The sequence below is a fragment of the Chelonoidis abingdonii genome, chromosome 9 (genome assembly GCF_003597395.2).
Source record: "Chelonoidis abingdonii isolate Lonesome George chromosome 9, CheloAbing_2.0, whole genome shotgun sequence".
In the NCBI taxonomy this organism is placed as follows: domain Eukaryota; kingdom Metazoa; phylum Chordata; order Testudines; family Testudinidae; genus Chelonoidis; species Chelonoidis abingdonii.
In genome coordinates this window covers 38044388-38071730 of record NC_133777.1, presented here as the reverse complement: position 1 = coordinate 38071730, position 27343 = coordinate 38044388, and the positions used below count along the sequence as shown (strand labels likewise).

The 27343-nt window shown below is 47.3% G+C and overlaps 1 protein-coding gene across 1 annotated transcript in view; it reads right to left on the bottom strand.

Moving 5' to 3' along the window:
- TRAP1 (TNF receptor associated protein 1) overlaps window positions 1-26187 on the bottom strand; it is a 64411-nt gene extending 38224 nt beyond the window's left edge. Inside the window, exons 1-4 of the mRNA XM_032781644.2 lie at window positions 26060-26187; window positions 15118-15285; window positions 13281-13363; window positions 12193-12333 (exon numbers count right to left, since the gene is read on the bottom strand). Of these exons, the coding sequence (XP_032637535.1) occupies window positions 12193-12333; window positions 13281-13363; window positions 15118-15285; window positions 26060-26147 (480 nt within the window). The 5' untranslated portion in view covers window positions 26148-26187. The remainder of the gene's footprint in view (window positions 1-12192; window positions 12334-13280; window positions 13364-15117; window positions 15286-26059) is intronic.
- Window positions 26188-27343: the final 1156 nt, after the last annotated feature.

The window sequence follows — 27343 nt, the reverse complement described above, 5'->3', positions numbered from 1 at the left end:
TATTGAACAGTACAGGACCCAGGACCGACCCCTGTGGGACTCCACTATAGATTACGCCCTCCCAGTTTGACAGTTATTGCCAACTATTCCTTGATTATGTCCCTTCAACCACTTGTGCATCCACCATATGGCAATTTCATCTAGACCACATTTCTCTAGCTTGCTTATGAGAATGTCATGTGGGACTGTGTCAAAAGTTCTATTAAAATCAAGATATATCATGTTTACTGCCCCTCATCTACTGGACCAGTAACCCTCTCAAGGAAGGAAATCAGGTTGGTTTGGAAAGATTTGTTCTTGACCCTAGTAACCTTCAGGTGTTTACGAATTTATCTTTCAGTAATTTATTCCAGTATTTTTCCAGGTATTGACTTTAGGTTGAGTGTTCTATAATTCCCTGGGTCCTCTTTGTTCTCTTTTTGAAAATAGTACTATGTTTGCTTTTCACCAATCCTCTGGGACCTCTCTTGTCTTCCATGAATTCTCCAGGATAATCACTAATGGTCCTGAGATTGCTCCAGCTCGTTCCTTAATGATGAATTTCATCAAGTCCTGCTGACTTGAGTACATCTTAATATTTTTTTTATCCTGTTCTTTCCCTATTTTGGCTTGTGGTCCTTCCCCCTTGTTGTTAATATTAATTGTGTTGAATATCTGGTCACCACTAACCTTTTGACTGAAGACTAAAACAAAATAGGATTAAATTCCTCAGGCTTCTCTTGATGTCATCAGTTATTAGCACTCCTGCCCTGCTAAGCAGAGGACCTACACTTTCCTTCGTCCTTCTCTTCCTCCTTATGTATTTGAAGAATCTCTTCTTATTGCCTTTTATGTACCTTGCCAGGTGCAAATCATTTTGACCCCAGATGCTTGTGTTATTCTTTTGTACTCATCCTTAGCAATTCATCCATGTTTCCACTTTTTGTAAGATTCCTTTTTTACTTTCAGATAGTTCGCAGTTGCGCCTTTAATATGATCTACTTGGGAAACTGCCAGCTCTCCTGAGCTGCTTTTTCCTTAGATTTTCCTCCCATGGGACCTTACCTATCAGTTCTCCGAGTTTGTTAAAGGCTGCTTTTTTGAAGTTCATTGTCCTCATTCTGCTGTTCTCACGCCTTCCTTTCTTTAGAATCATGAAATCTGTCATTTCATGATCATTTTCACTCAGATTGAACTTTCACCTTCAGATTCACTACCAATTCCTCTCTATTGATCCAAATGAAGTCTAAAATGGTGATCCTGCAGTTACTTCCTCCACTGTCTGAAAATCCTTGATACAATCCAAGAACGTACTGGAAATTTTCTGTTTTACCGTACAGTAAATCCTCCCTTAACGTTGTAATTATGTTCCTGAAAAATGCTATTTTAAGCAAAAGGATGTTAAGCAAATCGAATTTCCCCATAAGAATTAAACCAAATAGGGGTGGTTAGGTTCCAGGGAATTTGGCAAAATGACAAAAGACATTATACACACACACACACACACACACACTATAAGTTTTAAACAAACAATTTAATACTGTATACAGCAATGATGATTGTGAAGCTTGGTTGAGGTGGTGGAGTCAGAGGGTGGACTATTTCCCAGGGAATGCCTTGCTGCTAAATGATGAGTTTACACTTGGCTGACCCCTCAAGGGTTAACACATTGTTGTTATGTAGCCTTACACTCTACAAGGCAGCACAAATGGAGGGAGGAGACAATAGACGCGTGGCAGGGGGTGCAAACATTTCCTGCAGAAACTGAATGTGATGATGAACCCACGCTATCTCACTGAAGCACACCACTCTCTCCACTTTCCAAAGTGCCGTGTGTGTGTGCGCATGTGACAGTGAGACACACACACCCCGTGTGTGCGCATGTGTGAAAAAGATGTGCAGTGCCCCTTTAAGTACACTGACTCCACTCTAAGTACACTGCCTTTTTAAATAGATCAGCAAGTTGAGAAAGCAGCTTCTGCCAGAAAATTTCCTTCATCTTGATCTCTGCGTGCCCTTCTCCAGCTCTGTGGAGCTGGGGTACAGGAGCTGGAGGAGGGGGACACTAACATCAGTATCCCTCTTTCTCCACACCCCCTGCATAGCAAGCAGGAGGCTCCCTGGAGCAGCTCCAAGGCAGAGGGCAGGAGCAGCACACGGCAGTGGGGAGAAGGACACCTGAATTGCCTGGCCCACCCTGTTTCCAAGGCCCCGCCAACTAGTTCCAACGGGCTGCTCTTTCTGCAAGCAGTGGACAAAGCAGGAGGCTGCCAAACAACACTGCAAGGGAGCACTGTGCAACTTTAAACGAGCATGTTCTCTAACTCATCAGCGACGTAACAACAAAACAACATTAACTGGGATGTTGTTAAGTGCGGAGTTACTGTATTACTTTTCCAACAGATGCCTGGGTAGTTCAAGTCTTCCATTACTATCAGGCTTTGTGTTTTGAATATTTCAGCTATTTGTTCCAGAAATGCCTCATCCACCTTCTCTTCCTGATTTGGGAGTCAGTAGTAGAACCCTACCTGGAGACTTCCAACTAGTTTGCCTCTCACCTCCTTCTAGACCTCAGAACCTTGATCTATTATGCAACCCTCCTCCCTTTTTATCCTTTCTGAACAAGCTATACCCTTCTGTACCAATATTCCAATTGTGAGACTTCTCATTAAGTTATAATTTAGCTTATGTACTAATACAGCTCATTCCCCATACTCTTTGGATTTGTATATAGACATCTAAGATGTTGAATTGATTCCCTCACTGATTTCCCTCGTTGCTATGACCTTTTGTCATTTTCCATGTCTCCCGTAACAACTTCTACCCCTCTGTTAACACTGCATTTTTTTATGCTTTCCTGTGTGCTTTTGTCACCTGTCCTCTTTGAAAAAAATTTAAAGCCTTTCTCATTAGGTTGGCAAGATGGTGCAAGATGATTCTCTTCCCCTTCTTGGTGAAGTGGATACCATCTGTTCCCAACAGAGTTGTTCCCGGAACAGCATTCCATGGTTGAGGAAGCTGAAGCCTTCCTGTCAACACGATCTATACAGCCATGCATTCATCTGCAGGATGCACATGTGCCTGCCTGGGACCTTACCCTCAACTAGGAGGATTCACAAGAATACAACCTGCGTCCCCAACTCCTTCACCCTTGCTCATATCTATTCCAGTTAGGTGTGCACGTGTGCGGACGTCAGAAACTTTTCCCTAGCAGCTACCTGTTGGGCCGGCTGTGGAGCCCCCTGGAGTGGTGCCAATATGGTGCTCAATATATGATCCTGCTGGTCCTACCCCCCTTCAGATCCTTCCTGTTGGCTACTCTGATAGAGGGGAAGGTGGTGGTGGGGAATGGAATAGATATGAGCAACACATCTCAAAGAACAACAGTTACAAAAAAGGTGAGCAACCGTTTTTTCTTCTTTGAGTGCTTGCTCATATTAATTCCAGCTAGGTGACTCCCTAGGCTTACCTCGGAGGTGGGGTTGGAGTCAAGGTATTGCAGACTTAAGAATCACCCTGCCGAAGGCCGCATTATCACATGATTGGTGAACAATGGCGTAGTGTGACGTGAAGGTGTGCACCGAAGCCCATGTGGCAGCCCTGCAGATTTCCTGGAGGGGTACATGTGCCAGGAAGTCCTCGTGGAGTGAACCATGACAACAGGTCAAGGGACCTTGGCTAAGTCATAATAAGCGGGAATACATGCCGTGATCCAGGAGGATATCCACTGGAAAGAGACCGGCAAACCTTTCATTTGTTCCGCTAGAGCGACCAACAACGGGTTGTTTTGTGGAACAGCTTCGTTCGGTCTATGTAGAAAGCGAGCGCCCTTCTAACATCCAGAGAATGTAGCTGTTGCTTGTGGAGGGTGGCGTGCGGCTTTGGATAAAAAAACAGCAGGAAAATATCCTGGCTGACATGGAAGCGGGACACGACTTTTGGTAGTAATGCTGGGTGAAGCCTAAGCTGCACCTTGTCCTTATGAAAAATGGTATATGGCGGCTCACATGTGAGGGCCTGTAGTTCAGAAACGCGTCGTGCCAAGGTGATGGCCACTAGGAAGGCAACCTTCCAGGAGAGGTAGAGGAGCAAGCAGGAAGCTAGTACCCATGAGATGAGGCAGGACTAAATGGAGGTCCCAGGCAAGGACAGGGGGCTTCATCAGGGATGGATCTTTTCCAGTCCTTTTAGAAGCGTCCCACTATGGGATGTGCAAACACTGAGTGCCCGGAAACGCCGAGTGAAATGCAGAGATAGTTACGAGGTGGACCTTAACAGAACCAAATGACAAGTGCTGACCTTTCAGGTGCACCAGATAGCCCAGGACGCATGGGATTGAAGCCTGGAGTGGGAGCACCTGCCATTGGGCACACCAGATAGAGAACCTTTTCCACTTTGCTTTGTAAGCAGTTCTGGTAGAAGGCTTACGGCTTTCCAGGAGCACCTGCCTCACCAGATCCGAACAGGCTAGCTCTGCTTGGTTCAACCATGGATCCTCCAGGCCATGAGGTGGAGTGACTGGAAGTCCGGGTGAAGGAGACAACCATGATTCTGCAAGATGAGGTCAGAAGTGAGAGGTAGGTGAATCGGTGACCAGATCAACAGGTCCAGCACTGGTGAGGCCAAGCTGGGGCCACAAGGATGACGTCCACCTTGTCCCTGCGGACCTTGAGAAGCACCTTGTTTATGAGTGGGAATGGTGGGAAGGCATATAACAATTGACCGTGGAATCAGGAAGGCATCTTCAATCGGGCCTGGGCTGTGACCCCTAGAAGGAGCAGAAAGTTGGGCACTTCCTGTCGGCCCACATGGTGAACAGATCGAGTCAGGGTAACCCCCAGCTATGGAAGATGGAGTGGATAACGTCTGGCTGAATCGGCCATTCATGTGTAAGGAACCATCTGCTCAAGCTGTCCACCAGTACATTCTGAATGCCCAGCAGGTATGAAGCTTGGAGAAGGATGGAGTGGGCTAGACAGAATTCCCATAGACGGAGTGCTTCCTGACAAAGAGGTGACGAAAATACCACATGGCTGTGGTATTGTCCATCAGCACTGCTACACAGTGGCTCTGAAAGTGGAACAGGAACACCTGGCATGCGAGGCAGATCGCCCTGAGCTCTTTAATGTTGATCTGCAGAGCCAGTTCCTCTACTTGCCATAGGCCCTGAATCGTCAGGCTCCCAAGATGTGCTCCCCAGCCGAGCGCAGACGTATCCGTTACTAGGGTCAGAGTGGGCCGGGGAGGGTGGAACGGGACCCCGGCGCTCACCACGTGGGGGTCCAGCCACCAACGCAGGGAATCGAGAGTATGCCCCGGAACAGTCAGCACCATGGCCAGACTGTCACCGCCCGGACAGTACATTGACACAAGCCACGCCTGCAGGGGCCTGAGCCGTAACCTGGCATGCTGCACCACATAAGTGCAGGACGCCATGTGGCCCAACAGCTTGAGGCAATGCCTTACCGTGGTGGTGGTAAACATGCAAAGGCCGGTGATGATGTGTGTGAGGGCTAAATGTTGGGCCTCTGGGAAGAACGCTCTTGCTTGGTTTGCATCCAGAACTGCCCCAACAACCTCTGTTGTTTGGGCTGGGGTGAGAACAGACTTGCTGACATTCAGAATGATGCCCAAGTGGTCGAACATGTCTCTGATCATTCATACCTGTGAATCTACCTGCTGGCGAGACCAGCCTCATATGAGCCAGTCATCTAGGTACGGGTAGACATGCATGTGATGGCGACGAAGAAAAGCTGCCATGACTGCCATGCATTTGGAGAGGATGTGGGGAGCCGTGCATAGGCCGAACGAGAGAGCCGTGAACTGATAGTGCATCCTGTTCACCACAGAATGGTGAAAACGTCTGTAAGACAGGGTGACTGAAATGTGAAAATAAGCATCCTTCATATCAAGGGCAGCGTATCACTCTCCTGGATCCAAGGAGGGGATGATTATGCTCAAGACCATGCGGAACTTCAAGTTGACGATGTACTTGTTGAGTTCCCTGAGGTCCAGAATGGGCTGTAGGCCCCCTTTTGTCTTGGGGACGAGGAAGTAGCATGAGTAGAAACCTTTTCCTCTGAGCTCCTGAGGTACCCCTTCCACAGCTCCTAGAGCGAGGAGGGACTGGACCTCCTGGATAAGGAGTTCTCGTGAGAAGGGTCCCTGAAGAGGGACAGGCAAGTGGGGTGGCAGGGCGGGGAAAGAGCACAAGTGGATAGAATAGCCCGCCTCTACCATGCAGAGGACCCACTGGTCTGATGTAATAAGGGACCATGCACGGTAGAAGCAGGATAGACAGTTCAGAAAGGGAGGATAGCTGGTCGGGATGTGGACTGGTAATCCGTCCTCGTGCGCATCTTCAAAATGGGTGCTTAGGACCCGGAGGGGGCTTGGACTGTCCTTGGCACTGCCCAGGAGGAGGATGCGGTAGCCTACGCCTAGTGTATCTGCTCCTCCTGTGGGAGAAGTCCTGCTTGGTTCTAGTGGGAAAAGACCGTTGCTGGGTGAGCTGGGGCTTAAACAGCTTTCTTTGAGTCGCCGGGGTAAGCATGCTGAGAGACTTAATAGTGTTTCATGACTCTTTCAGGCTATGCAGCCTAGAGTTGGTTTGTTCAGCGAAGAGGCCCTGACCGTCGAACAGGAGGTCCTGGATTGTTTGCTGAAGTTCCAGCGGGAGACACGAGGACTGAAGCCAGGCGTTACGCCGCATGGCAATGCCAGATGACAGTGTATGCGCTGCCGCGTTCGCAGCATCCAGGAACCTTGAAGAGAAGTCCAGGACACTAGTCTGCCCTCCACAGCAATGGCTCCCAGCTCCTGCCGAGAATCAGATGGGAGGAGCCCCTTGAACTTCTGAATAGCAGACCATGAATTATAGCCGTATCTCCTAAAGATCGTGAGCTGATTGGCGATCCGGAAAGAAAGGCCACTCGTAGAATAAATCTTTCTCCCAAAGAGATCCAGGTGTTTCTCGTCTCTTGATTTAGGGGCAGGCCCTTGCTGACCCTGTCGTTCTTTTTCATTTCCCACCTCCACCACCAGACAGCATGGAGGAGGGGATGGGCAAAGAGATATTCGTACCCCTTAGTGGGGACAAAGTACTTTCTTTCTGCTCCTTTGGCCGTGGAGGGAATGGAGGCCAGAGTTTGCCAGAATGTCTTGGCATTCGACTGGACGGTCTTTATAATGGGCAGGGCCACCCTAGAGGGCCCTTCTGGTGTCAGAATGTCCACTATGGGATCCTCTTCTTCTACCACCTCCTCCACCTGGAGGTTCATGTTCAGGGCCACCTGCCGTAGGAGTTCCTGCACAGCCCTGTAGTCCATGGGTGATGGGCCGGATGAGGACGTACCCAACACCGCCTCATCAGGAGAAGACGAGGAGGACATGACAGGCAGGACCGGGTCTGAGACAGCCCCTTGGTCTACTGGGTCTGGTTCCTCCTAAGCACCGGGTGTAGCCTCCAATCGGAGTGGGGCTGGGTCCAGAGTTTGTGCAGGATCCAGAGGAGGATGACAGAAGGTTGTCTTGGGGATACAGGACCCCGAACGTGATGGTGGAGGAACGCTGGGAGCGGCGCCCTGGGGCTGGTGGTTCACCCAGGGGGTCCAAAACTGCCACTGGGGCTGCCAGTGGGGCGCTGAAGCGTCCTGCCCGAAACTGCCCAGGCCTGATCAGGGTACCTCCGATGGACCCGATGCCCTATCTGACCTAAGGGAGGGTGACTGAGAGCAGGACGGCCAAAGAGGGGCAGAGCACGGTGCCATGGAAGGTTCTACATCCCTCTACAGGCGGAATGGGTACCGCGAGATATGGCGAGATCCAGACAGTGATCAGTACTGCCGTTGTGGAGAGGGGTACCGGGAAATCAATCGGCGCCGAGAAGTTGGGCTTTACCACAGTAGGGAGTGCGAATGTGATCGGTGACGTGCTGGAGAATGGTACCATACTAGAGAGCAGTTCCACAATGGAGAGTGGTGCTGTGATCGGTGTCACGGAGAGCTGCGGTGCCGCTGCGCGGAATGGTGTTGGTCTGAGTGATGCTGCGAGGTCTCAGATCATGACCTAGACCGCGAGCGGGACCACGACCTATCAGCCAATGACCACCTCGAGCAGGAGTGACTCCGAGGATCAGTGCCACGAGTCAGACCGGCACAGAGCATACGTGCAGTGCTGGGACTCAGAACTGCACGTGGATGCTGGTCTGGGGGCAGACAGCCCAAAGATTGCCAGTTTCCCTCTTGACAGTACCAGGGCTCGAGATGGGGCCTTGGGCGCCGTCATTTCAATGAGCCCACTAGCGGCCTCAAAAGTATCTGGCGTGGAGGGTAGCGTGACCTCCTCCACCTGCAGGGAGTCTGGCGGTTTGGGGCTTCCCGGGGAGGGGGGGCCCCATCCGGGTTGAGGTCTACTAGAGGGTCTGTCAGCCTTATGTCCCTGGTCTGCCCCGTGTCCTGCCGGGGTTGCGGTGACAATCTCAGGCCTTTGTGGAGGCTTTTCCATAGCCTGCTTTTTACGGGTGGCTGGGGAGTGGGAGTGATGCTGGAGAGAGCACTTTGGGGCCCCAGGAGACTGCCAGCCCCTAGGCGGATGTGCTGAGTCCTTTTTTGGTGCCGTAAATGGCACCACTGGAGGAGCGCTCCGCACCGAGGCACTCAGGGCCAAGTCTTGTGGCGGACGGAGAGCAGACTCTTTGAGGAGTTATTTTAGTCTAATGTCCCTCTCCTTTCTAGTGCGAAGTTTGAACACCTTGCAAATCTTGCACTTATCCGCCTGATGGGCCTCACCCAGACACTGAAGACAGGAGTAATGGGGGTCGCCCATGGGCACAGGCTTGCCGCAGGAGCTACAAGGTTTGAAGTCCTGGGACGGCATGCCCTGGAGCCCTGCAGGGCACTCCTTGAAGGGGGAAAAAACCCAACTGCTAAAGATTATACTTAACAACTATACTTAACAATTAATTAACAATGGGTAATGATATACAAAGATAAGTAGAATAGGGAGGGAGTAGCGGAGCACTTGAGAACAAGAGACCACCGTTCAAACAACCGTCACCGGCGGTAACAAGGAACTGAAAGGGGGGTCGGGCCGGCCGGGTTATATATTGAGCACCATATCGGTGCCACTCCAGGGGGCTCCACAGCCAGCCAACGGGTAGCTGCTAGGGAAAAGTTTCTGACATCTGTGCACATAGCGTGCACGCTCACCTAACTGGAATTGATATGAGCAAGCACTTGAAGAACCCAAATAATGGGGGATTTCAACTATCCCCATACTGACAGGGAACATGTTACCTCAAGATGTGATGCAGACATAAAATTTCAAGACACCATTAATGACTGCTTCTTGGAGGCATTCTGGATTTAGTGCTAAGTGGAGCACAGGATCTGGTCTACAAGACGAATATAGCTGAATCGCTCAGTAACAGCAACAATAATGTAATTAAATTTAACATCCTTGCAGGAGGGAAAATACCAAAGAAACCCACCACAGCAGCATTTAACTTCAAAAAGGGGAATTAAACAAAAATGAGGAGGCTAGTTAAACAGAAATCAAAAGGAACAGTCACAAGAGTGAAATTCCTGTAAGCTTCATGGAAAATTTTAAAAAACACCATAATAGAGTCTCTAATTATATGTATACTTCACATAAACAAAAGTAGTAAGAGGGTCAAAAAAATGCCATCATGGCTAAACAACAGAGCAAAAGAGGCAGTTAGAGACAAAAAGGCATTTTCTAAAAAGTGGAGGTTAAATCCTACTGAGGAAAATAGAAAGGAGCATAGACTCTGGCAAGTGTAAAAGTATAATCAGGTAGGCCTAAAAAGACTTTGAAGAGCAATACCAAAAGACACAAAAACTAACAGCAATTTTTTTGTAAGTACATCAGAAGCAGAAAGCCTGCTAAACAATCAGTGGGGTTACTGGACAACCAAGGTGCTAAAGAAGCACTCAAAGAAGAAAAGGCTGTTATAGAGAAGCTAAATGAATTCTCTGAACTGGTCCTCATTGCAGAGGATGTGAGAAAATTCCACCACCTAAGTCATTTTTTTTAGGTGACAAATCTGAAGTACTGTCTCAGACTGAGGTGTCATTAGAGGAGGTTTTGGAACAAACTGATAAATTAAACAGTAATTAGTCATCAGGACCAGATGGTATCACCCAAGAGTTCTGAAGGAACTCAAATATGAAACTGCAGAGATGGTACACTAGATGGGGAGGGCTCTGACTTACTAGAGATAATTCTATCCCAGGTATCTTGGTGCATCTTTCCCACATGCTCAGGGTCTAACTAGAGGGTAGGCAAACTTTTTGGCCCAAGGACCACATCTGGGTATGGAAATTATATGACGGGCCATGAATGCTCATGAAATTTGGGGCTGGGGTGCGAGAGGGGGTCAGGGCTCCAGCTGGGGGTGCGGGCTCTGGGGTGAGGAACCCAATGCCATGTCCAAAACCCAAGGCATGCCCTGCAAATCTCAGGAAGAGCAGATATGGGCTAGACAGGAACTGCATCCCAGTGCTGGGATTACAGCTGTGTCTAGGTCTCTAATGGAGAAATCACTTCCTTAGACAATGGCCAAGGAACTATAACAGCACTGTGAAACTCAGAAAGTAACAAACACAATTCACTAACCCAAGGATTCTGAAACAATCCATACTGTGGAACACAACACACACTGTATTGCCCAGCCCCCATCTCCCCACTCATGATCATTTATCATCCCTATGGAAACTAAAGCAGGCCCTTATGTGGAAAAGTGAAAGTATCTAGTATATTTTAACAGTTTCCAAAGACATAAGTGCTTTGTCCTTTGTGACAAAGATTACTTACGCTGTGTCCTTTGGACTTCATCTCATCTCCCTGTCCCCTCCGTTCTGCTCCCCTCTCCCTAGACATTCCCATCCCTTGTCCCCTTTCCCCCCTCAACAGCTACCCCATTCCCTGGTCCCCTTGGCACTTCTCTAGAGCCTGCTGGTGGCCCAAAGCTCTAGTCTCACTGGTCACTCTGGCCCATGAGGAAAGCTCCTGCTTTCTCTCCATCTCCACTTATATAGCAGTGACCCCAGTACAGGCACCTAAGCTCATTCCAAGTTGTTGTTCTTTTATAAGGAAGAGTCCAGCCAACAATAGAAGCAACTAGAAACAGGGAGAAGAGCGAGCTCCATCTGACTAGCTAGTGCTCTGCGGGCCACAGCTTGGGAGCGTTCGCCCTACCCTAAAAACTGCCTCTCTTTTGCTCCTAGGAAAAGTGAAAGCATCTCTGTCATCCTTTCTCTGCCTCTGCAGGAGGAACAGTGTGTTTGCCCCCTGCCACAAGAGAGACGAGGCCAGAGATGCACCCCCTTTCCTCTGGAGCATGCTGTATAAGAAAGAAATGTCACATAAATTCGGATACTGAGTAAATTCCACGACCCCCTGCCAGCAGTAAGAACCCCTCAAACTTCAACCTCGACTCAGGCAGCAGGAAGCAAGAGCATTTGAAAGACAAGGCACCAGAGATCTGCCTGCCAGAGAGATTTAGTCATCTCTGAAGTGCAGCTTTATGGTGAAATATTTTATAGCTCAATACCAGGGACCAGAGTTAGGGGACTCTCTCATCCTAACAGAGCAGGTGTGACTGGGAGAGGGGCACAACAAACCAGAGAAGGGTTGCCCTCACCGCACCAGCACCTCCTGCAGAGCTAGTTAGGAGGGGAGCTCTGCCTGCCGTCAGCACATGAGGTCTCAGACCTAGAGAAGGGCAGGGTCTCAGTGAAGAAAACCTGGGCATTCACACACTGTACGGCAGCATACTGTGCACCTGGCTGCCCTCCTCCCACACAGGCGGTTGCTTTTTAGTGGGGACACAAGCACAGAACGTGGAAAGTGCTTTAGTCCCAACACGGTAACAGGCACTATGGGAGAAGCCACAGGTTGTTTCCAGGAATGGGCTGGAGCAGAGAACTTCCTCACACAGGCATGGTATGAGTAGGGGGTGGGGGCACAAACTTCCTGGCCTTTCATCAAAGCTTGGGGTTACAGACACAATCTAGCATCACTATCGAGCACTGACCAGCCTTGCAGACACCCAGCTGTGACGGGCCAGGGGCACAGGGAGGCTGTGGAGACTGATGGGGGCTACATTCCAGCTCAGCTTCTACTGGATTTCAGCTAGGACAACCCGTGCAGCAAAGTGACTTCCTATTCCTTGTGCCAGCAAAGGGATACCTGGATGGTGATGGTTCCCTTCTCGCTGTCTGTCTGCAGGTGAATCTCCATCTCCGGTAAGACCTTCCCTTCAGACATCAGCTTATGACGCAGCTTTTCCAGCGCATCGCTGCCATTGGAGATCAGCTCCCGGACAAACACCTGGGGAAGGAACTTTATTATGTACTGCAGCCTCTGTCTAGCCAGCACTACTCCCAGACAGCTGCATGGCACCCTCACAGTGGTCAGGGCACGCTGCTGTCTTGTATGCAGGTTTTTATCCCAATAGAGAGACTTGTCAGGAGAGACAGACACACAGACTGCAACACTCTAGGTGCGGCCATGTCACAGCCCCTAAATGGGGTACCAGAAGAGGAGGGGTTTGACTACAGCATTCTTTATGCTGGCACTGTTGGCTCCTATGGAAAGAACATGGGGTTTTTGGCACTTTTGAGCGATACTGATGCCAGAACCCCAGAGTGCATCCCTGCCAATGGAGCCAGAAGTCCCAGAGTGAAGCTTCCTTTCCCAAACATGGCTGGATAGTGTGTATAGGCAAGGCCTTAGTCAAAAATCTGGAGCACATCTCATTCTCACCAGGGCACAAAGACATACATCTGCCAGCGAGGACAGGGCAGCCTTCCATCGATCCCTGCATTTAAAATGCTGCACTAAACAGCTTAAGGGAGAAAAATGGCCAATAAAAGAAAGGGGATAGTTCCAATGAGGCAGCATATTAGCACAGCACTGTCTTGACTCCGTTAGCTCCATCGTGCTGGAACTCTACATGCAGTGCAGCACAGAGCCGACTGTATTTCTCCATTTAGTGGTGCGGGGGCTGGTTTGTTTAAACTTGTTGCTAAAACACAGCCAACTGTCAGAGCCAGAACAGGCCCACTGAGTCATCTGGATGTATTTACACATGAAATTAAAAACATATTCTAAAGGTTTCAATGGAAGCTTGGAGCATGACCAGCCCAAGGTCTACTGGGAAGTCAGGCAGGCATTCCCATGGCAAGGGCAGTGTCTGGCTTTGCCACAGACTTATATATACATGGCTTTGCCAATAGAAACTTCATCAGCATTGGTATGATTAGTAGATGACCTACCTCCTTCTCCGAGTATAAGGAACGTGCAACAATGTCCAACAGCTTCTTCGTCTCTGCCTGGAACTCATGTTTGGAGGCTTCTCCTAGAATTAATCACACACACACACCCCCAAGGGCATTTCACACAGTTCTCTCATACTGGAAAAGCACACACAGCCTCACCAATGTGCCTCAGCCTCTCAGGGCCCTGGCTCGGAGTGGCAGGGGATATGGGAATCTATGGCCTCCACAGAGACTGCCAACAAAGGCGCTATTATTTCCAAATGTGAGAATGGTTTTTTACCATGTGGGCACCCCCTGTCAGCTGAGACAACACACAGACTGCAGAACGGCCATTAGACGATATATTATGTGAGTTTAGGTCACTACACATCTGAGCTCAAGCTGAACCAGTGACCAGAAGTGAAAAATTACACTCCATTCCCAATCCATGGAGCCATCCAATCCCCAAACCTTCATCTCTAAAAATGTCCTTCCCTGCTTCATAGCCAAACCTCCAGCGTCTCACTGTTAGAGCACCACGCACTGCCAGATGTGAGCCCTCACTGTTGTTCCAAAAGAGGCTGGTGGGGAAAGGGAGCTCCTACATGTGAAGGAGCTATCTGCAAACACAGCACTCATGGAGCTTCAACAAGCACTCTAAGCTCCCAACATAAAAAGCATACTCTGCGTAAAACAGAAGAAACCATTGTGTTAATCTGGAACCTCTCTGCTGAAGCACCCTCGACACTGCACACACCCCACTAATTAATATGCTTAATCCTACTGAATGACAACAGCATCTCAAAGAGAATAACAATTTACAAAATGCTTCTCTCAAGAGGCTCTCTTTCACGCTCTTTTTAAAAGGCACGATCTTTGTCATTTCCTATGCTAGACACACTTAAGACCCTAAGGAGCACAGTCAAAGTTACCCGTGACCTGTCACATGTGTGCAGCTGCTTGTGGACAAAACCCCAGAGTCTCTGATTCCAGACCGCAATACGATGGGTGCAAGGGGCAGTGGACAAGCAATGGGTTCAGGGGGACCAAGTTCATTTAAGGGCCTCATAGCCCTGGATCTTCAAAAATACAAGGTGTATGGAAAAGGCCTTCGAATATTGAGTTTAAGATGCTATTTTTGTGTTCAGATAACTCTCATGAGTTTGCTTCAAAGCAGCTCTGCTTGGAGGTAGGCAAAGCAATTAGTTCCAACTAAAGGGATGACAGCATGATTTTAATCAGAGATCTCCATCATCAAAAGTAATGAGCCGGGCAGACACAGTTCATTTATGAAACAATAAATGTAACTGCAGGCAAGAGGCAGGTCCTTTGGAACCCCCTACCGACACACACACAGAAGTTACATCTACCAAAGGACACCGCAGGCTTCTGCCAGGCTGCAACTGGAGAGGTGTCTCTCTTTCACTCTTTGGTAATTTTATTTCTCAACAGGTTCATGCTTCCTGAGAGATATTGAGAGGGTACAGTGGTAAACCTGCTCCTCCTGTTTTATTTTTCACTCTGTATTTACTACTTGGCTAGAGGGATGTTTGCCTTGTTCTGTTCATTCTGGTGATTTTATTTTTGCTAGGATACCTACAAGTCCTTGACCATGAGACTCCAAGAATTTACTGTTACTGAAGCATCAATGACAACTTCCTTCCACAAGTCTTGAAAGTCCATCCCAAAAGCCATTCTAACTGATGGGATGACGAACACCTGCACTTCTCCCACTCCAAAGGTGGGGAAGGTACTCACGCTCCTGCCCTCCCAGTTAGGCATTATTTTGCCAAGGTTGGGTTTTCAACGCACCCCAAGAGACTTCCTTCCTGTGATATCCCCGGCCTTTGCTCACCTTTCACACTTTCTGTATTGCTGATGATGGTGTGTAGGGGCTCCTCTTCCTTGTTCTCAGCTGCCTGAGTACTGTACTTCTGCCCAGCAAGAACACTGAAGGCAGCTAAGTTGTGCCGTGGGACTGGGAAATGGAAGGCTGCTCTCCGAAGACATGCGGTTCCTCTTCCTAGAAGATGCAAGTCAAGTGGTTTTCGTCTAAATCACACATATTAGAGATGGGAAAACTCTATCAAGGTCACAATTCCCTTTCCCAAGGGCTAATGCAGGATTGCTCCCTAAGGTACATTGTCCTATGCAATGGATACAAAATGGAACAGGAATGCTCTGGTAAGTGGATGGGTGGTTTTCCACCCTTCGCCACTCTAGCCCAGCATTAAGCTGCAGCTTGCCCCACATTGTGAGGGGCAGAGCCTCCTTGGGGCCATGTGGGGAGAGGGAGAGAACCTGGTCAAGCCACAAATGCCAGGTGCAGGCAGCAGCAGGCAATACTGGGCTTTTACAAAAAAAAAAAAATTTTCCCCATAGGCTGTTTCGTCAGCCGAGGAAGGGAAGCAAACTCCAGGCCGAAGTCTGTTATAAAGGCCTTTACCTCTGGGCCCCATTCATTGTTTACAACAACCGGTACAAACAAAATAAAACTATCCAACCAAAAATGCTGATTAGAATCCCAAGAACCTTGCTGCTTCTACCAGCCAGTGCACGCATGTGGCCACCACACACCCCTCCCCTGGTACTCCTCTGGATCCTGCTTCCTCTTCCATCCATGTGATATGCAGAGATCTCTTAACCCTTTCCAGGCTGCTGCTTTTAACTTGTCATAGTACCTGACAACTTACCACCCTTTACCCCTCAGACCCTAGGTTGAGCAGGTTATCAACCCCAAATAGTCCCTTACCATGTCTCCCAATCAAAAACAGTTCCAAGTCATGATCCACTTTTCCAGCCAGAACCCGCAATTATTTCTCAATAGTTCTGTCCTTAAAGAGCCTGTGAATAGCTCTTACGCATTTGAATGCCTCCTATACCTCTAACTGTTCTGCTGTATATCACAGTTCTGCCTCATTGTTCAAGCAAAAGTCTGTAGCCTTCATTCCAATGTGTTTGTTGGACTGATCCAAGAAAATGAAGAAAAAGCCCACATGAATGAGGATCTAAGAACTGGAGAGTGAAACAGATCACACTAAGAGAAGGGTAGCTCAGACATGGGCAATGCCTGAGCCAGCCTGGGCTTTACAATCTGACACTTTAACCCTGTGGTGCAGAACAAAAAGAAAAATCTGCAAATATACCACACTCAGGAATCAGGGAATATGAGAGGAGCTTTGCCCAGTCACTGCCTCCAGTGACCCAACAGGAAAAACAATCCATTGGCATTTTCCTCCCATTCTCAAGTCAGCTTCTGTCATCAGGTTTACAAACAGCAAGTCCTGAGAGTCTATTCACCCAATATACACAAACAGAATGCTGACTATCCTCCCCACCAATACTGGATCTCTCTGGAAATCCCAAATATTTATAATTCTTGGCCTAGTCACATCTTCTGCCTCTGCCTCTCCAAAGCACAATGAATAAATCATCAATCAGTTCCAAGATTATGTTTGGATCTGTATAACATTTGGTCTTAATAGCATTAATTAATAGCTGGCATTGTGTCAGCCAAAGATGAAAATTGTTAAATTCAAGCTGCAGCTTTTTCAGATTATTTGCCTCCTGTGAATGCCCTACTTGGCCAGCAGAGGAGAGACTCCTGGCAATTTCAAGACACAGAACCATGGCCATTTATATATGCAGAGTAAGTGAGAAAGCACTTTCTGAACTAGCAAGGAAAAGCCACACACACAAAAGAAGCTTTGCTTCCCAAGCTGTTAACACCCAAAGACAAAGTGGAATTAACTCACATGCCTTGTCTAGCTTTGGAGATCAGCCCCAAGCTGTGCCATATTAGATCATGATGTATTAGGGATGGGGCTTTTGGGTGGTCAGGAAGTCTCCAAGGGGTGTCACCACTACCCCGCTTCCACTACATTTGAAGGGGAAACAGATGCATCACTTTCAAAACGGTATTTTTCAGTGACTTCCAAGTCACCTTCCCCTATGATCCCAGGTGCATAGGCTCTCCACTCAGATGGGGAATACACCAAAGGGAATGTCTGGGATCATAAACCCAAAACTGAAACAAACAAATCTCTCACACTCACACAGCATCTTTCATCCCAAACTGTGCAGGAGCCCACAGCACTTTGCAAACTCAAAAGAATCACTTCCCCCACTTCTGAAGTGCAGCCTCCATGGAAGTAAAACATGGCAGCTGTTTAGCAGTGCACAGCAACACTATCCAGAAGGTCAGGACAGGAAATAAAGTGATACAGTGTACAACTGAAAATGAAGGGAGTTTAAGTCAGCAGAATTTGCCACAATGACTCTACTGCAACATGGCCAGGCTACCCTCTTGAGGTTTTTTTTTTTTTAAAAAAAGGAAGTCCCACAGGATCTTTCCTGATGAGTACTCCAGAAATCTGTTTGCATCTCATCTGAAGAAAGGGGTCACCAATAGGACAGGGTCTCCTGCCATGCTGAGATGTAGTTCTGTATGGACTCAGAGAGAAAAGTGCCACCTACTTAATTGCCAATACTAAGGACTGGTCCACATTTAAAAATTAGGTTGGTTTAATTACTTGGGGAAAAATCCACCCCCATGCCACCAAGATAAGCTGTTAAGCTGATAAAAGTCCCATGTAGACAGCACTTGGTCAATGGAAGAATTATTCTCTCAATTTGGCTACTGCATCTCAAGGAGGTAGATTATCTAGGCTAAAAGAAGAACCCTTCCAGTCAGCATAGGAAGCGTCTACACAGAAGTACTACAGCTCCGCAGCTGTGCTGCTGTAGCATTTTAAGTGTAGACAAGCCCTAAAGCCGTGGTTTTCAAACTTTTTAGGCTGTGTACCCCTTTCCATATAATGTAGTCTACTATGTATCCCCTTCTGAGATAGGCTCATAATACACCTATGATTAGATTGCCGAGTCTTACTAAATAAAGTGTATTGTCCGCCATTACAGGATTTTTCTTGAATACCCCCTGACAAGAGCTCACATACTCTTAAGGGACACATACTCCAGTTTGAAAAGCACTGCTCTAAAGCAATCCTGAGAAGTCTCCCATTCAAGTACTGCGCAGGCCTCCACCTGCTTAACTGACGAGATCTGACAAGACTGCAGCCCAGCCTGGTGTGGATGAAGAGAAGAGGTGACAGCCTTTCTAAGCAGGGCAGTAGTCTCTCTTGCATCATTTTAATTCAGCCTATAAGCTTGTGTATACTTAAAACACTGCAGTGGCACAGTGGTACCACTGCAGCACTTCAGTGTGGACACTACCCACACTGACTGGAAGGGTTCTCCTGCCAGCATAGGTCATCCACATCCTTGAGGCGGTAGCTAGGTCAATTGAAGAACATGGTCTACATAGGGACTTAGGAAAGCTTAACTACACTGCTCAGGGGGGTGGATTTTTCACTTGCCTGAGCAACACAGCTATGCTGACCTAATATTCTAGCGTAGATGAGGCCTAAATCTCTGTCCTCGTTTCCTACCCCACAGAACAGGGCATACCCCTGGCTCTTTCCAGCAGGCCTCAAGGACATTTTTAGAAGATGACATTCAGATAGTGCTTGAGTGGAATGCAGACCAAACTACCCAATCTCAGACACACAGCTTTCCCCTCAGATATGACTGCAAACAAGCCATCTTGAGAAAAACTGCCCAGAAATGTTGAAGCCACTCAGCAGTGCAATAAATCTAATGACTTTAGTCTGATACTGGCCTTATCTGTACTAGGGTTTCCTGTGTCACATCTCTTCCTCATACCACAAAGGGAATCCACAGACCACAGTGACAGCCTACAAAGCAGCAGCATCAGGCCATTTGGTGATTAGGAGCCAAACTCCAAGGAAACCATGATGAGCAGATGCTGCAAAGAGCCCAGCATACAGGGAGATTTAGGGAGGAAGCTCCCAAAACCCACTACTTTTCGCTTTTTACTGCACTTGAAACTCACCAGCACATTCTTATGAACTCTGATACCATTCCTAGGTTTGACAATGCAGCTGGAAGAAAGCAAGAAAAGCAGCAACTGGTCTCACAGTATATGAGCTTTCAGATTCCCTTAGCCTGTCATCTTGTCAGATCTCTTAAGCATGGTCAGTATTCGCCTAGGAAATTTCCAAGGCCTTTAGATCCAAAGCCAGTTCCTTGGAAGTTCCCCTCATAGTGGTCACTGTCACAGCATGGTGCTTGCCAGCAGTGCTATATTTTGGACGAGATGTGAAACTCAAATCCTGATCATCTCTAGTTATTTAAAAAAACCGTGTGGCATTTTTGAAAGCGCAGGAGTGGTAACTCCAACTTCCTGCTCAAGTTAAACTGGGTTACTTTCTAACCTAACTAAGATCACCCTGAAGTTTCAATGGCATAGCTTATTCTTCCACAAACTGACAGGAATTATACATGGAAAAAAAACAGTTGGTAATCCATTCTATCACCCTGCCCCCAATCCCATTTCATACTACAAATTTTCAGGTGGGTTGTCTACTTCTCCAGTATCCCAGTTCTGGCCATCCCATTACAGTATAGTCCCGATTATCAGAATAGCAAGGGAGACACAGATTTTATTTGGATAATTGGGAGTTTGAATAATGAAGAGGGCAGGAGGCAGGGGCTATTCAGCAACGGGGTGGCCTTGCCTATGGCCAGATGTTCATCATCCTCACAGTCCTGGCCAGGGGTCCCTGCTCTGCCCCACCAGAACCACAGCCTCGCTCCCACCCAGTGCCTGCAGGGATCAGATGTCATCAGCCCAGTGGCAGCACAGGGAGCCCTCTGCAACTCTGCTGTCATAGGCCCACTTGTTCACTCCTGCCACAGGAGGGCTGCAGAGGGCTCCCACAGGAGCCATTCAGTAGCAGGGTGACCTCTCGCACAGCCAGTGGCTCCTCCTCCTCACAATATGGACTTGGAGAGGTAGGGGGGTGTTTCTGCTCTGTTATGTGAACCTCAACATTATCCAATTCTCTTCCTTATCCCCCAGCATGAGATTCCTGCTGGGAGGCAAGGGAAGGATTTGAATAATGTGGAGGTTCAAATAATAGGGTTTTGGATATATGGGAGTATACTGTATTCCTAAACTGTGTGCCTCAGTTACTCTTGTGTACCACGCTAAATAAATGTTTTTCCTCCTTGGCATTTACATTCTTCACATATGTGCTGCTGAGCCAAGCTATATCCAGTAAGAGCTAAATGTCTCAGTCAGCTCCTTCAGGCCCTGAACATTTATATTGGTCTTCTCTGAACGCTCTACAGTTTGCCATAATCTGTAATCTACCTGGAACTGAAGTGCCCAGACAGAGAGTGCAATGGCCTAGGTGCAATGGTTTCATGGACATATGGCGGGACTATGACCTCCCTGTTCTATTTCCTTTCCCAGCTCGTTATGTATTACTATTTGTTAATCATTGACAATGGGCTCAAACCTGTAATAGCTACAACACAGCCTCACTCCCAAAGAGTAATCTAGTCAGCTACGGTTGTGTAGTTTCTGGTAAGTGGCCAATGGGTAATATGTACAGACTGTAAAGCAACTTGGAGTCCAGTTCTTCTGACTGGAAAGAATGTATCACTACAGCCTTTTAACTCTGGAGAACTGAGTATACTAGAGTCAAGTTAAAAGTGAAATACATTTGTTGGGGTAAGTATAGAACCTAGTAATTGTCACCGTATGTTAAGAGAGACTAACACAACCAGCGGCCCTTGAGAGAAACAAAAGAGCTTACAAGGGCTTTGTCATGACTCTAGAAGACCCAAAATTCACATCCCACGAGATGCTGCAGATCGGAGATGAGGTGCATTAGCAGAGGTAAACTTTCATAGCCCCCGCCTGCTCTAACAAGCCCCCGTTCAGCGAAACATCTGTGCTCTTTCTTAAGATTAAGCATGTGCTTCAAGTCTATTGAAGTTAATGTGACTTAACACTGTTGCCTAATTTAGGGTGTTAATATTAATTAGGCTCGCCAACCTGTTTGATCAGAAGATAAAAGTTCTTGTCCTGAATCAGGCTTCACAGAATTTACAAAGGACCCTCCGGGGTATGACAGGAAGCCCACACTGAGACAGATATAGCCATAAAGACTTTTTATTGAAATCAATGAAATAGTAAATAATCAGAGTTACAAAGTTACAATTGCTTTACTGCTATTCAAAAGGTACATATGGTATTATGGTATTATATGCTACAAAGCTTTGGTTAAAATACTCACACTCTTTCTTGATAACCTGTGGTAAGAGACACAGGACCCTCTGGCAGTTTTCAGGTTTCTCAATTCTTGAGTGAGAGATGCCGTGCTTAGAAGAAGCTGACGCTAAGAGCTATCAAAGCTAACTTAGAGTTTACTTAACTAACAAACTAACTTAAAACGTAATAAACAAAATTACAAACAAAAGCTTCGGGAAAACCAAGCTTAGCCTACTCCCCTTGGAACTTAAAAGTTTGAAAAGAATGAGTGCAGCCAACTAATAGTTAGTAGTGTTGTGGCTAGAGAAGGATAGATAGTCTAGCCAGGTGGGTCACCTCTTTTATAGGGTACAAGTGCCAGAAATCCTTCCTCCGATGCCCAAACTTCATTCTGCACCCACAAAAATGTTAGGGTACCCTTACTTCATAGGCTAATATGTATGTGTGTATTGATGACATGTACCTATGCACATATGTTATTTTTTTTCTTTTTAGTTATTTCAATTCTTTCCTTGTGATGTACCTTTTAAGTCTGTGGGTAAAAACTTGAAAAAAAACCCTACCATTCTTCCTTCATCTATCTGTCTAGGAAAAAGGTCTCAATATAGGCCAACTTTGCTATCTGGGTGAAAGGTCCCAGATATAGATATATTAACTTTGCCTTAGCTTAACATACAAGATATGGCCTGTAGGTTCCCTACATTACAGGCAAACTTACTTTAACATAAATCTCTATAAACTTATTACAATAAACCAAATACTTAAACTATAAGAAAAGATATATATAGATATATATGCAAGCAAGCAGGTTAACCCTTTAGGCTACAACATTTGCCCAACGTTAAAAATGTGTTCAAGTACTTTGCTGTATAGGGACAGCTACCAAATAAAGGCCCTCAGCTGACCAAAACGAGGATCTCTCTCCTATTCCAGAGCAGTGCATGCCAGCAAATTCACACAAATATCCCAACACCTCATATATATGGCTTTAAAGTTAAAAAAAAAAAAAAAAAAAAAAAAAAAAAAGCTAATCACATCTCCTCAGCAATACAAACTAACACGAGCACTGCACACCTGTCCTCTGCTGTCTACACTGGCTTCCTATAGAATTTCAAATCAAGTCAAAGTCTCAGTCCTTATCTTCAAAATGTTCCATGGCCTGGATCCAACGTATCTAAAAGATTGTCTAAAGCCTAGGACGAAGACCATTGCTGTCGCCTACACTGCTCTGGCACAACCAAACTTTCTACAATAAGAGTAAAGCTTGTCTGTGCTAGAGACAGAACTTTCTATAGGGAGATGGTCCAGAAATATGGAACGAACTCTACCAAGAATTAAGGACCACCACAAACCTCCCCACCACTTGCTGCTCCCAGTGCAACATGCATTTCTTTAGCTTTGCCTTCTCTAATGTAAACACATAGCAACAAGTAAATTGTAACAATTGATTGAAAGCCCTGATGGACCAGATCTGCCCACAGGCCGCAGTTTGCCCTCCCATGCCCTATGCCATTGCGACTGCCCTCCAGACAGAGGAGAGACATAGATGCCTCTGGAGTCAATGAATGCCACTCCTTCTCCTGCATGGGACTCAGCACACTTCCCCTGCAGTGCTCAAACTTTGCAAAACCAGGGACTGAGAGATGCCAGGGTGAGGTACTGCTGTCAGAGCACTGGGCCAGCTGAGTCACTGTCTTCAGAGCACCAAACCAGCCCAGAGTCATCCAGGACTCTCACCTCCCAAGGGAGAATAAACGATCACAGAAGAGAAATCACTTACTCTTAATATATAAGAAGGATCTCTACACCAGTCTAATTCAAATTAGATCACACAAACTTTATTTCTATTGCAAGGGCCACCCAAAGCTCCCATTCAGAATTGGGGCCCCACTGAATGAGTCAACAATCTGATGCTGTTGAGAATAAGGCAAATGTAATTCTGAGATGTATTAATGAGAGTGTCATACTTAAGACATGGGAAGTAATTGTTCCACTCTACTTGACACTGGTGAGGCATCAGCTGGAGCACTGTGTCCAGTTTTGGACAGAACACTCCAAGAAAGTTGTGGACCAAATGGAGTCCAGAGGACAGTAATAAAAATGAAGAGGTTTAAAGGAAATGTTGAAAGAATTGGACATGAAGGCTGAGGGGGCACAATAGTAACAAAAAGATTGTGATGAAGAGGACAGTGATCAATTACTGTCCATGTCCACTGAGGGTAGGATAAACAGTAGCCTAGGACAAGAAGTACTCAGCTTAGTTTACAGCAAGAGAGGTTTAGATTGGATATTAGGAAAAACTGTCTAACGATAAGGATCAATAAGCACTAGCTTACCTAGGGAGGTTGTGGAGCCAGTGGAGGTATTTAAAAACAAGTAGACAAATACCTGCCAGGGATGGATTAGTCCTCCCTCGGCACAGGGTGCTGGACCAGATGTTCTTCTGAGGTCCCTTCCAGCCCTACATTTCTATGATTGTACTAGGCACAGTACAAATACTCATGAATACATGATCCCTGAGTGACAGGATTAAAGTCCTGAGACACCTTTTCTGTGTGTTCAGCAAGCAGTCCAGCAGGGACAGCAGAAAAGGCAGAGTTCAGAGCTATGCAGTGAAGGAGAACATGCCTGTATGAAAACCTGTAAAAATCATTTCTCTAAAGAAAGTTAAAAATTCCCCATGCTGGTGAGTTCAGTACTTAGAGTTGAAGGAAAGAAAGGCCTTCATACCAAGAGGTTGATTTCTTACATCCATACTAGGTCAGACCAAGATCCATTTAGCCCAGTATCCTGTCTTCCAACAGTGGTTAATGCCATGTGCCCAAGAGGGAATGAACGGAACAGGTAATTACCCAGTGATCCATCCCCTGTCACCCATTCCCAGCTTCTAACAAACAGAGGCTAGGGACACCATCCCTGTCCATCCTGGCTAATAGTCATTGATGGACCTATCCTCCACGAACTTATCTAGCTTTTTTTTGAACCCTGTCATAGTCTTTCATTCTACAGGGTTGGCAAGAGGCAAATTTTAGACTACAAATTAAGCTCTGATGCATCATGATGGGCAGGTCCCACAATACCCTGCCACTTGAGAGACACTGTGTGTTGATTGGCTCAGAGTTTGTTCCTTTCAGTTTAACAAGAATATTTATGCTTCTGAAGATTAAGGGACTAGCATGCAGCAAGGGAGCCACTGGTCAGGCACCTGTACTGCAAATTTCTTCCAATGCAGTTCCAAACAGTGACCTCAAGTGAAATCATAAAGTTGTTTTTTCTAACACACCTGATTGTTCAGCCTGTGTTTAAATGCTGGAACCTTGCCAGTACAAAGACTGAATCCTACTCAGCCGAAGCAGACTGTATCTAAGTTGTTGGTTTCCTCAAAGGCATTTTTTAAAAAGGAGTCAAATCGGAGGAAGGAAGGCCTCTAAAGGTCATTTGTCCAAAGAAGGTTCATTTTTATTTATTATTTTAACAAGAAGATTGGTCACTCCCCTAGCTCCCTTTTCATGTCTCCTGTTCTTTAGAATTAAGTGTCAAACTACCTTCTACATGTAGAGACCATCTCACTTCACCAGATACATACATTCTCACAAGAATGTCAGCTATTTTCTCCATGTCCCAGCAAAGATTAAATAGCCAAGAGCTATAATGAAATTGCATAAATCACCAAGACGTAATTACCTTCAGAAAATATATCACAGGATATTTATTGGTTTACATTATGTAGAATACTTCATGGTACCCTAAGTTACTCTTCTCAAAATAAAGGAACTCGGGTACACTCCATAACACTTTATTTTCAAATTGTGTTTGTTTACTTTCTTACTCATTTATACAGTACATGGGAGGAATGTGCGATGGGTCTCCAAGTAGATGTGAATTAGGGACGTTCCAGTATAACCATTTTCAGATAGAAAAGGCTGAAGATCAGTTTGGACTCTGTTCTCTTATTTCTACTGCAATGACTTATACCAGAATGTAAACCAATTTAGGTCAAGCTACACTTTAGAATGCCTAAGAAACAGAAGTTTCCCCCCCCTGCTTGTATCACTGAGTTCATTCAGGTCTGTCCCTCTGCTTTTGGCTGTTCCAATCGCTATCCTGGCTGACAGGCTGCACCTAGACACTCCAATGTCTTTTACCGCAGCCAGACACAGCAGGAGAGCCACACAACTGCCCCAGCAGCAGGCAGGGGGTTAAATAATAATTGGAGCTGTACCTATCTCCTAGACGGGACCTTGAAAGGTCATCAAGTCCAGCCCCCTGCCTTCACTAGCAGGACCAAGTACTGATTTTTGCCCCAGACCCCTAAGTGGCCCCCCTCAAGGACTGAACTCACAACCCTTGGTTTAGCAGGCCAATGCTCGAACCACTGAGTTAACGCAGATTCGCGGTGCGGGCTGCAGCCCACAGGTCCAGCTCCCACCTGCTCCCGGCAGGGGCCGCCCAGCTCCTTTGCTAGCCCGGCGCGACTCTCGGGCTCGAGCTGCGGGCCGAAGCCCTACAGCCGTAGCCCGCGCGCGCTAGCCCCGGGCGCCAGCGGCCCCTGGCAGGTCCGAGCCCGCCCCCCCTGTCCTCGTTCCTCCCGTCCCCCCCACCACCCGGCTCCCGAGCCGCGCGGCGCCGGGACAGCCCTGCCAGGCCCCGCCCTCACCTGCCGCCGGCGCCAGCAGCCGCGCGGGGCTCCCCACTCGCAGCAGGGCCCCCAGGCGGCTTCCGCGCAACAGCATCTCCCGAGCCATGCCGGGCCGATCGCTTCGCTGGGCGCACGAGGCGAGTGTGAGGGGAGGGGCACTCTCGCCTTCTGGCACGGCGCAAACTGATGACGTCACGTTGCCTAGGCGACCCAGGCGCGTCTGACAGGCACCGCCCCCCTCCCCGGGAAGGCGTAGAGAGGCGGCCTAGGGCTGCAGGGGAGGGTGTCGGCTCGCTGCTTTCGAGACGGGTTTCAAGGGCAGCGCCCGCAGCTTACAAAGCCCCCTTCCCCCAGCGGGTGCCCACCCCCCAGCCTGGTTGCCCCTTCCCCCCGCGCCTGGTGCCCTCCCACTTAGCAGATGCTTATCCACCGCACACGCCCTATTGCCCCGTCTTCCTGCTTCAAGTCCCACAGCAGCAGGCCAAGGGGACGTGGGAACATCAGAGCCCCTTGCCCTGAGGTGCCTTGTACTGACCCCAGGTCTTGTGCCGCTCCACCTAACCAGATAATTCACACTGCACACCAGCCTGCCAAGCAGGAGCTTCAGCCCTTGTCACCCCCCTGCTTGTTCATTAGAAGACAGAGCAGGAGGCAGGACTCAGATTGGTCTGGGTCATGCCGGGTCAAAGATCCAGTTCTGTGACTGAAGCTGCCGTCTTGTAATCTAGAACCTCAGCTTTCTATATAAGAATTAATTTTCTGTCAAAGTTGCAAAGAAAACTTTCATACCGTGAATCACGTGTAACTGATGTAGAGGTGTCTGCCTGAGTCTGCAGCGAGCATTAAACAATATTTTATATAAATAAAAAGCAAATGGAAGAAAGAAGTTGATAGTGATGACTATAAATCAGAAGCTATAAATTATAGAAAGCTGATAAGAGCACCAAAGAGATACATGGGGACAAAAATCTATGGTTGGCAAAGTTACAAGAAGGTTTTTTAGCGTATTGAGAAAATATTTGAAACAATGATAGTTCTCCATTACTAGATGGAAACGGTAGAATTAATAATAATACAGAAAAGGCAGAAGCATTCAATAAATATTTCTGCTCTATATTTGGGAAGGAAACCGATGAAGTGGTCATAGCATATAGCATATACTAGTATTGCAGAGGATGTTTAACAGCACCTACTAAAGTTAAACGCTTAAATCAGCGGGTCCAGATAACTTACCTCCAATATTTTTAAAAGGGCTAGATGAGGAGCTCACTGGACTGGTAATGCTAATTTTCAATAAATCTT